General features: G+C 50.7%; 1 protein-coding gene across 1 annotated transcript in view; it reads left to right on the top strand.

Annotated features, from left to right (window-relative positions):
* The window catches only part of IGDCC4 (immunoglobulin superfamily, DCC subclass, member 4), a gene marked incomplete at its 5' end in the record, with an annotated part of 55,384 nt that overhangs the window by 31,744 nt on the left and 12,582 nt on the right, over positions 1–11,058 (top strand). Inside the window, 8 exons of the mRNA XM_010132848.1 lie at positions 37–350; positions 1,029–1,193; positions 2,278–2,415; positions 3,737–3,910; positions 4,395–4,628; positions 9,655–9,762; positions 10,518–10,701; positions 10,946–11,052. Coding sequence (XP_010131150.1) covers positions 37–350; positions 1,029–1,193; positions 2,278–2,415; positions 3,737–3,910; positions 4,395–4,628; positions 9,655–9,762; positions 10,518–10,701; positions 10,946–11,052 — 1,424 coding nt within the window. The remainder of the gene's footprint in view (positions 1–36; positions 351–1,028; positions 1,194–2,277; positions 2,416–3,736; positions 3,911–4,394; positions 4,629–9,654; positions 9,763–10,517; positions 10,702–10,945; positions 11,053–11,058) is intronic.

The following is an 11,058-nucleotide window of genomic DNA, read 5'->3' as shown; positions in this document are numbered from 1 at the left end:
GTGTGGTCTGCGGGGGGGGGGGGGGCCAGCCCCAAGCATTCAGTGGCTGAAGAACGGCGAGGCCATCCTCTCCAACGGGCGGGTGAAGGTGCAGAGCAGCGGGAGCCTGGTGATCAATCAGATCGGGTTGGAGGATGCTGGCTACTATCAGTGTGTGGCTGAGAACAGCCTGGGCATGGCTTGTGCCACTGCCAAGCTCTCGGTGATTGTGCGGGAGGGTTTGCCCAGCGCTCCCAAGAAGGTGTCAGCTGTGTCCCTCTCCAGCACCACAGTCCTTGTGTCCTGGGAGCGGCCGGAGTACAACAGCGAGCAGATCATTGGCTTCTCGTTACATTACCAGCGGGCTGTGGGTAGGTGATATCTGCCTGTGCGACACAGCTCTGTGGCAGGCACAAGGCACGAGGCACAGGCTGACTTTCTTCCCCAGCTAGTGAGGCATGTGAGGTGATCCCGGTTAGCTTAGCCCTTTTTGTCGCAGGAAAGGAATTTTCTCTGGGCATCAGCATCAGCCTGTGACAGCGCCTGCGGATTAGCTGACGGATACCAACTCGTTGCCCTTGTAGCTGAGTTGTTTGGGGCCAGGCACCACTTTTTCCCCCAGTGCATGAATTTTATATGCAAAGAGTGTGATTATGAATGGAGAGATTAATAAGTAACCACTAAGTTATTCACACCCAGAATCTAAAGTGAGGCACTTGGATCTCTTGGGGTCTGTCTTCCCAGACAGCAAGCCAATGCTCTTCCTGAACTGCTGTCAGAGCTGCTCTGAAAATTAAGCTGGTAACTTCGGCTGCTTTAGCATGGATTAAGAGCTTGAGTCAAAATTGAGATGTTACCGTTGAGGTGTTGAATGTTACTGCCCAAAGAACTCCCATAAGAGATGGGGTTTGTGTGGGTGCTGGGGATACTGGAGAAGATGTAGTGGTTTTTAAGGTGGATTTCCACTATGGACCTTGTGAGTTGAGTGGCTTTTCAAGGAGTGTCTTGGCAGTTCACTGACCTGCTGATCAGCGTTTCCTTGGCTCTAGGAACAGATAACGTGGAATACCAGTTTGCTGTCAATAACGATACCACTGAGCTGCAAGTCAAGGACCTGGAACCCAATACCAACTATGTCTTCTACGTGGTCGCGTATTCTCAGCTCGGAGCCAGCCGGACATCCTCTTCCATCATTGTTCAGACCCTGGAGGATGGTGCGTTTAATTAGATGGGTATTAAAAAATGTTCTTGGCCTGTTTCATGGTGAGCATTTATGTGGAGAATTTATCAGCTCCTAGAAAGCTAAAGCTGCTGCTCTTACAGCTTCTTGTCAGAAGCACTTTTAAAAATTAAAAAAAACCCAAATAACAGACCAACTGAAACTAAAGCACCCTGGTCTGGTTGTCCACGTGGGTGATGAAGAGCATGAAAATGAGCTAGCTGGCACTGGGGCCCATGCGAGTCCTGCAGGAACTACAGGCAGCTCCTCTGGGCTTTCACCCTGCTGATGCGATACTGCTCCAAACCTGGCTCTGGGCCAGGCTTGATTTCAGCTGAGAAGACAGATGTTTATCACAGTTTGTAGGGGTCAGTGCAGCCTTGAGGTTGGATCCTGTAAGAGGCAGTAGTTTGTGTGGATTTTACCATTTATCACGTAGCGTTTGGCGAGCAGTAAGGCAGAGTGCCAGAAGGAAGCTGCCCAGCGGGGAGGACATGTACAGCTGTCAAGAGGCTGCAGGACAGAGACAAGCAGCGATGGTTTTGGCAGACCTCGTGCAAGCCCCTGCTATGCTGCAGGGTGCAGTATGTGCTTTTAATACTCCTGACGTAGCAAACCGCGTGGTACCGTGTGTGTGTCTGAAGCCTGAAAAGCTGGGTGGAAAGTGTGGAAGCTGCCTGCAGCCAGCGCTGTGGTTCTCCAGGGAATGGGGGTTCCCAGGCTGAGGTGTGGATCTGTGAGCTGTTTCATTTAGTGTCTCCGCGCTCCACAGTACAGCGCAGGCTGGTTAGCAAGTCAGTGCTAACCTGCCCAGTTTGCAGTGGCCATTGGGCCCCTGGGGGAGCAGTGTGGTGTGGCCAGCAGGCTCTGAGCAGCCCATCATCTTCCCTCCCTGCAGTGACACCCCACCAGTGCGCTGAGCTGTGGGGTTTTGGTTCCCCTTCAAGACAGACTGCTCGTCACCAGGGGCTGTGGAATGGCCAAGACGAGGTAGTGGCCTCCAGGCAACCCAGAGAGCTGGCAGAGACGTGTTGAGGTCTTGTACTGGTCTTTGCTGACTTCTCTTTGCTTCTGCCCAGTTCCTAGTGCTGCCCCTCAGCTGTCTCTGTCAAGCATGACCCCTGGTGACATCCGTGTGACATGGCTGCCTCCTCCTCCAGAGCTGAGTAACGGCAAGATAACGAAGTACAAGATCGACTACTGCACCCTCAAGGAAGGTGAGGGGAACACCGTTTGTGGGGCGGTTGTGTCTTCTGCTCCAGTGGCGTTAACAGCATGTCATGTTGAGGGGAGGAGGTGTAAGGCTGAAAAGGGAGGGACCCTTTTTTACTCAGGGGAGGAGAACAGGCCTCTCATAGCTTGGCTGTGCTGGTGGTGGTCACAGCAGTGCCAATGCTGTGCGGCTTCGGGGATGGTGGAGGAGCCTGTGTCCCCAGGGGAATGGCGTGATGCTGCCCCATGAATGTCTGCATGAGCAACCCTTTGGGGGTTAGACTTCAGGTTAGGCTGGGATTCCTCCAAGTGATCCTTGGGGAAAAAACCCAAGTCTCCTGGTCAGGCTCTGTTGCTGAGTTGAGTCTTGTCTATATTGTCAGACACTCTAAGCCTTCAGCAGGGATGGTAACGTTTACCTGTGCTGGATGGTGGCTGCTCCAATTCCGCAAGTGCTTGCTTTGCAAATCCTTCTGGGTATTTGCTCTTAAAACCGTCAAAGCTCTGCAGCTTCTCACTTCCCGGGGTCGTGATTCTTGCTAAGAGAAGGGTGGGGAGCATGATGAACTGCTGGACATGTTCCCTTGGGTTTGATCTGGATTAGCAGTCTGCACTGTGACTCCTGGCTCTTGTTTTCTTGCCCTGAGCTTACACGTGGCTCTGTGGCATCGTAAAACCTTGGAAAACGTTTGCAGTCCAGGGATCACACTCAGCAGTAAGCTGTTACATAGCAGAGACAGTGCTCCTAGCTGAGTTTATGCTCGGTGAAGCTGGAAAGCAAGAGCTCTGCATTCGCCAAACAGGCAATATGAATCTTCAGCAAGACCGATCAGTTGTTTCAGTGAAAATCCCAGGCCATTCTCTGTTTGAATTGCCTGTTACCTCCCTTACGAACTTGGGGGGCTGAAGAGGGAGTGATAAAACCTCAGTCTGGTGCGGGTGAAGGTGTGAATTTTGCACAAAGGGTTCAAATTAAGGTGAAGGTTTAAGTACAGAACGAGAAGCACTGGAAGGTACCATCAGCTACCACAGGCTGTGCTCACGTCCTGCCATCGTGTTGGCAGTAGTGGCAGGGTTTCTGACCGGTCCCCTCCAGCCAGGCTCAGCAGTGCTGAAGGCAACCTGCAGTTCGGAATGTGATGAAGGAGGTTGTCAGCTGGGATATCAGCTCTGTCCAGTCTTTATCCTGGGTTCTCCTGGTGGTGTGAGATGGCACTGGGCAAAGCCAAGACAGCCCAGGGCGTGTAGCTGGGCCTGGTGGCTGCTCAGCTGTGTTTCCCCTTGACTGGGACGAGCATGTTTTCAATGATGTTGCCTTGGTTCCAGCAGATCAGGTCACCTCCATCGAAGTGGGTGGAAATGAGACACAAATCACTCTCTACTCGCTCCATCCCAACAAAGTGTACAAAGTTCGCATTGCGGCCAGCACCAGCGTGGGCTATGGGGCTCCTTCCGAGTGGACCCAGCATCGGACTCCAGACAGAGACAACCAGACACATGGTAGGAGGCTAGATATTGCCTGGGCTTTGGGGCAAGGTGTGCAGCACACTGGGAAACCTCAGGCATCATCAGAGATTCTCGTCTTCGTTAGGGAGAGCCATTGGCTTTGGTTAGACCAAAGTACCCACCTTTATTTTTCTGTTGATGTGCAGCTGTGAAAATTCTTAAGAAAGAAAGAAAAACTCTGGGAGGAGATAGACAAGTCTGCCAAACAGAGCTGAGTCCAAGCCAGACTGCAGCAGTGGTTAAAGACGGTGGTACCTCAGAATACACTGAGACACTCCCGTAGTGGCTTTGTGATCAGCCTGTATCACCTGGCTGATAAAATCAAAGTAGAGCATTAGTGTACCAGTGGAGACATCTCACTCACAGGACAGCCTTTCCTCACACTCCTCCCTCACTGCTGGGGTCAGGGAGGGTTCGGTAGATCAGGGAAATGGAGACAAGTGGCTGAATAATATTCTCTTATTTTGTTTTTGTCTAGTTCCATTTGCTCCGACAGAATTAAAAGTCCGAGCAAAGATGGAGTCCCTCCTGATAACGTGGCAGCCCCCAGCCAACCATGCCCAGATATCTGGTTACAAGCTCTACTACAGAGAAGTGGGCCCGGAGGAGTCCAGCGATGAAAGCCCTTTGGATGGTGCTGAAGATGAGAGCTGGGACGTAGGACCCATAAAACTAAAGAAGAAAGTGAAGCAGTACGAGCTGACTCGACTAGGTTAGCTGGGTTCATCTTCTCGGCCTGTGGTGTGGAAACCCGGGGTCTGCCTCTTGCACTTTGTAGCAGTCCCAGGATGTTGCCAAGAGGCTCAGCTGTCTGCTTGGCTGTAGATAGGTAGGACCAGGAACTTGTGAACTCTTTTAAGAGCACCCAAAGTCACTTCAGAAGTGGGGCTCTTTGGGGCTTGGTCTAGGCAGAGTTTAAAACATAGAAATTTCTGATCGGGTTGTATTTTTAGCCAGGGGCTACTAAGATACTTAGTATATGCTGATAAGAGGCTGTGAATCAATGAGTGGTTTTCACTGTGTCCCTGTAAAGAGTGCTTAGATTGACATCTCCAGGCAACAATGATCTCTCCTTCCCTGTGTATTTCTGAGCAGCTCCATAACTGCATGTTATGTGAAATTTCTCCATGTTAAAATGCAGAGATGGGTGAATTCACAGTGTGCTCATTTTGGGTCCATATTCTCCTCCACCTCCTGCTAAGGGAAGGGGGATGGAAGAGCGAGCGTCCGTGGCTGGAGGACAAGAATGCACCGCTTGTTCCGTGGTCAGAAGTGCCTGCCTGGCTAACTGCTTGGCGCTTCCCATAAGGAGTCACGTTTCTAACATCAGATTGTACTAATTAGTGGATTTGCCCATTGATACAGGACGGAGAGAGAGGAGAGAGTCATGGCAGATGCCTCCTTGAAACAGGATTCTGCTTCTTAGAGTTCTTCCATCCCCCACTTCATGCTTCATCCCTGTTACTGCCTGGTGAGCAGAGACTGCAGGGCGAGTGTTTCTCTTGCTGGTTCATCTTACACATCTAGCGTGTAGGTAATGGATGATGTAAAGGTCAGGCTGCAGCACCTGGAAGACAGTCTGTGTCACCGCTCAGGTTTCCAGCTGCGTTGTGGTCATCCTGCCACTGAGAGGGCGTTAACAGTTATGAGTTTCTCTGAAGAATTTAGGTCTGTAATTATTGCACTGAGGAAACCGCACGTGAACATCATCACGCGCTGCTCTAACCACGGGCAAGTCAGTCAGCGGAGGGACTCAGGAGTGGGCTGAATTGGTTCCAAATGCTCTGGCACGATGATGCTGAGAAGGCTCCTTGTTCTTCTGTAATTACTTCCTTAAATTTGGGCATCCATCAAGCCCTAATGGTTTCCTTATGATTTGGCGGTTGTGTCTCGGCGATCATTGTGTCAGGAAGAGAGTCTCGGGTTTCTTCCAGCCATGGATGTTCTCTTTTCTTCCCATTGGACTGTGAAATGACGTACTCTTATATGCGTACGGTGAAGGAAGGGGTCAGGAACCTGGCTGCGCTGAGAAAGGCAGGGGGTCTGGGCAGGGAACAAGGAGGAGGAGTGGTTGGGATTGAGAAGGATTTAATTTTATGGCAGTGAGCTACCCTGAGCAGGTTCCTACATCTGCATTAGGGGTCTCCTTGGCAGCGGGGGTAGCAGCCTCTGGGAAGGTTGGCAGCCCTAACGTGATCGTGCTGCTGCACAGGGAACCACCCGGGGGTGCTTCACAGATCACAGCTCACAGATATCTGCCTGGGAAGCAGAGCAGCAGAAAGCTCTCCCTAAGGTCCCTCGGTAACAACGAACAAACAGAATACCCAGCGCTGTCTCTTAGGAGTGTGTCGGGGTGTCAGAGTAAAGGGCTGCATGTGGTGCTGTCTGGTGGGAGAGTGAGGTTTACCCAGTCTGGCCCAGGGGAATGGGCTGCCAAAGAAGTGTCACAGCTGAAACTACAAACTGGGTCAAGAGCTTGAAGAGATTAGAAATAGAAGAGAATAGAACAGAGTGTTCTCTGTTCACATAGAATAGAGTATTTCGGTTGGAAGGGGCCTGCCACAATCATCTAGACAACTGCCTGACCACTTCAGGGCTGAGTGAAAGTTGAAGCGAAGCCCTAAGATCATTGTCCAAATGCCTCTTGAATACTGACAGGCACAAGGCACCAACCACCTCTCTAGGAAGCCAATTCCGGTGCTGGAAATGGTGTCAGGAAATCCAGGGTTGGGCACTGGGAATAGCAGGCTGTAGCTCAGGCTGCACCATGTCAGGGCAAACATTCCCAGTTGGAGGCTATGTACTGCTGCAGCACAGTCACTAAATGCCCCTTGGCTCCACATCTCTGCAGTGTCACTGAAGCCAATGCTCTGCCCCTTGACTTGTCCTGGTTTGGGCCATGGCCTGGGGGACGAAACTCCCTTCCCACTGCTTCTTCCTGCACAGCTCGGTTTGATTTCCGGATTTTCCTTGTTCTTTTTGCAGGAGCCCAGCAGGGCAGGAGGGGAAGCACCTTGTGGGGGAGGCAGCTCCTTCAAGGCAGGGGTGGAGGGTTGTGCAGAAAACAGCTTCGGACAGAGCTGCTTGAGCCGAGCTTTATTCACGGTGACAGCACAGCTATTACACAGCCCACGGTTCCCTTCCCTCGTTTCCTGTATTGTTAGGCTGTGTTTCAGGCTGCAGTAAGGTTCCTTATGCTGGGCCAGCGCAAGGTTCTTGTTTTGTCTTCTCTTGCACTGGCCAGTTCTGCTCCTGAAATGGTGCCAGCTTTGCCCACCTCCTCTTGTCTGTCTTGCAGACTTCTGCATCTTTTGCCTTACCGCCAACGTCCGGCTCTGGTACTGACTCAGCTCTCTCCATTCGAGCTGTCTAAACTAGGAGAAGGCTTTTCTCCCATGCTCGTGGAGCAAACCATGTCTCCTTAGAGCGGTATCACTAATGGCACACCTTGTGTTTTGTCTGAGGGGCATGTGCTGAGCTCCTGGGAGAGAGGCAGGCAGCTGTTCAGAGGCGTGTCAGAAATACAGGGATTTCATGAGCCCACAAAGTGAAGAGGAAGGTGTCCTGCATCACAAGGAGGGCTTTTCCCTGAGAGATTCTCACTCGTTTCCATCTGTGCTCTAGCAGTCAGCTGCTGTAACCGTGTGTAACTACCAGGGCCGTAATTTCCATGAAGAATAACCAGTAAGGATCTGATCCTGCCTTCTGCAATCCTAGGAAGGATGATGGCACTCCTCTGAGTGCCTGCCTGGAGATCAGGGTATTTTCCCCACTTCCAGGAAAGTACAGCTGGCGTGTGGCATCTGGCCAATACGAACACCTTGAAAAACAGAATGAAACAACATATTTAGCATATTGGAGATATTATGCAGTCATCCACATTAGTGATTTGGAATGATCTGGACTTGATTATTCTGCTTATATTTAACATATGATGGAATGCAGTGAAATACATCTGTTTTCGTGCTGCCTACCAGCTTCTTGACAGCTTGATAGAGCTTTATGTCTGCGTGTTCTCAGAGCTTGAACATCTGGGCCTGTGTATAAAAATTGAAGCCAAGCCTCTGACTGGGAAATCCAAAATACCTCTATTTTCAGAATGGGAATTGCTTGATCTTGTGGTAGAGCTCCCCTGGCTTCACGTGTAAGTGGCTGCTGTGTTGATCCTACCCAGGGGTGGAGATGCAGGACTTGTCCTTTCCTTCACTTCGTTCTCCAACAGAAGCTGTCCACATCTGCATCACATCTGTGAGCTCTTCCTCATTGCTTTGGATCCCATCATCCACGATGAGCTCGTGTCCCAGTGAAGCCCAGCCTAACGCTCAGGCAAGAGGCAGAGGGTGTGTGCTGAGGAGAGACAGGCTGCGGTTTCTTTGTTCCACCAAGCCCGTGGTCCCAGATGCCTGGAAATTGAGTGCCCTTTGGTCTCACCCCCCTTGTGTGGGTTTGAAATGTTTTCCGGTGGCTGGGGAGTGTGAAAATGCAGATCAGGCTGCCTTGGAGGCAGACAAAACTCTGTTTGCTTTTGGGATTCTTTTGAGGAGAAAAATGTGGCTGAACTGTTTTGATATTCTGAGCGTGAACATGTGTTGTGGAGCAGAGAAAGCCTTTGGTAATTGGTACCATTAGCCTCTGGGAGCATAATCAGCACAGTAAAAATAAAATTGGCATCAATAAGAAAGGTTTTATTCTGCTTACGTTGTCTGGCAAAGAGAGCAGTGATCTATCAGGGCAGGGAATGAACAGGCATGTCCCAAATTAATAAACTTCATCAATGCGCTGCAACCAAGGCACCCCAAGACAGTCTGACTGCTCTTGCTGGCTGCGTCAGGGAGAGGCTGGTGAGTGTCTTATTCGAGAACTTGGTGTCTCCCAAGTTGTTTCCTCGGTTAAACATCTCAGATGTTACTTAACCCAGCAGAGGAGTATTTCAGCTGATGAAAGGCCCGAGGAAAGAGGGAAGTGAGTTTTGGACCAGCGCACCTGTCCTGCAGCTCAGTTTGCTCAAAGCATCAGGTTCCCCGTAGAGTGTCTGGCTGTCTGATGGGAAGGGTGTGTACATCTGGGACCCTCAAGTGTCTGCTGTGGGTTTTGTTTGTGCACTTTTCTAGTTACAAATCAAGAAACTGCTGTGGAGGCATAATAGTACAACACTGTATAACAAAACAACTGTACAACAAGCAAGCTGCCAGTGTCTTAACAGGGTGTGTGAGGACTTGCTGGAAGGAAGATCCTCACAGCAGTGAATAAATCAGAAAGGACTTTAGAAACTGGAGGTGGACATTGGAGGGGAGAGGATGTCCTCACTCACCATGAATAAACAGTGCAGTGCATCCACCTCCGTGGAGGAGGGAGAGGAATCACCATGCATAGGTGTCTTTAGTAGTTAGCAAGGGAGAAGGCTCAGGAGATGCTGAGATGCTGTGCTACAGGCCATGCCACTGGTTGTCCCTTAGTGGCTGGCAAGTCCATTTGCTGCTGATAATTTCTGTAAAAAGCGGTGGGAGAACTTGAGAGTAGCTGCGATGACACGCGTGCCAGTTGTGAGACGCTGTTTGAATGTGGAAAGCTCGTACGTGGAAGGGGGGCTCCTCCCTGCTGTGTTTTTAGCAAGTACAACCCTGTTCAAGCTACTTTCTTGGAAGATGAGAAGAGCTGGTCAGATCAAAGAAATGTGTCTAACTGGGGAGGAATGGTAACAAAAATAATTCCAGACAAACCCTGATTGATTTTTCCAGCTCCTGGGAAACTCTATGAGGTGAAGCTGGTGGCATTCAATAAGCACGAAGACGGTTATGCAGCAGTTTGGAAGGGCAAAACAGAAAAGGCACCTGCAGCAGCAGTAGGTGAGGAATGCCCTTCATTTGTTGTCTGTCTCTTCTGCTTGGCATGTGGCTTCACAGGAGGGGTAGAGGTAAAGTTACAGAAGCTGAACTTTAAGAAGGACAATACAAAAACGGGGAAGGTCACAATAAAAGGAAAGTCCCATTGACAGCCGCTGCAAATCGCATTGGAAGAATTACCTTGGAAAGGAGAGAAAGGAGCAAAATATCCCCCATCTCATAGGGGTTGCTCTCATATGAGGTGTGGATGGCCTCCACCATGTTCTCTCTGGAGCTGTTAGTGGCTCAGGGATGGTCTTGAAAATGCCAAATAACTTGGGTTTCATCTCTGACATTACAAAGATTTGAGAACATGAATTAGCAGCACACTAGGCTTTTCGCAGTGCTACGAAGGAAGTGAAAGCTCTGAAGATCTAGACTCCATTCTCAGCTCTGCCAGCCTGGTGTGGGGTGGTGACCAGTCTGGGCCCCTCCTTACCCTGCTGTGGTCCTGTCAGGTGGGTAGCTGTGAGATTGGCCTCCACAGTAGCACACCACCCCCTTGGTGCCTGGATCCTCATTGTCATCTCCTCCACATGTGAGGAAGAGCATGGACCTTGGCATGCACAGAAGGGCTTATGCTGGAGGCCAACGCGTCGGTACAGGCTTCACACCTCGGCCTGGTTTAGTCCGTGCTGTGTGTGTCTGCAATGGCTGTCTCTTACCTTACTGTCATCTGCATCTCCATGTCTCCTTTCTCTTTTATTCTTGCACCGTAGATCCCCCCGTGCAGAAGGGTCCTCCACTGCCTCCAGTCCAAGTCTATGCAGAGTCCAACAGCTCAACCTCCATATGGCTCAGGTGGAAGAAACCTGACTTCACAACCGTCAAAATTGTCAACTACACCGTGCGCTTCAGCCCCTGGGGCCTGAAAAACGCCTCTCTTGTTACATACTACACAAGGTACCGAGGGGTGCTAGCGGTTCCTCTGCCCAGTATTGCTCATGTCAGGAGTAAATACACAAGGCAGGAGGAACCTGTGTGGAAGTTCCAGTACTGAGCGAAATCCTGGGTGTTTTCGTGCTGGAAACATGTGCCTTGGTCACTGATCCATTCAGAACTGAGGAAATGTGGCAGTGGGACTTGTCTGTGATTTGAATGCCAAGGGGTCACTTACTGGCTGGTCTTTGGTGTCCTCTCTTGGCAGCTCGGATGAAGATATTCTCATTAGTGGGTTGAAGCCCTACACCAGATACGAGTTTGCTGTGCAGTCCAATGGTGTTGGCATTGACGGGCCCTTCGGCAGCGTGGTGGAGCGGT

This window comes from Buceros rhinoceros, unplaced genomic scaffold (genome assembly GCF_000710305.1).
Source record: "Buceros rhinoceros silvestris isolate BGI_N320 unplaced genomic scaffold, ASM71030v1 scaffold12190, whole genome shotgun sequence".
Lineage (NCBI taxonomy): Eukaryota > Metazoa > Chordata > Aves > Bucerotiformes > Bucerotidae > Buceros > Buceros rhinoceros.
This window is presented reverse-complemented; position numbering and strand designations above follow the sequence as displayed.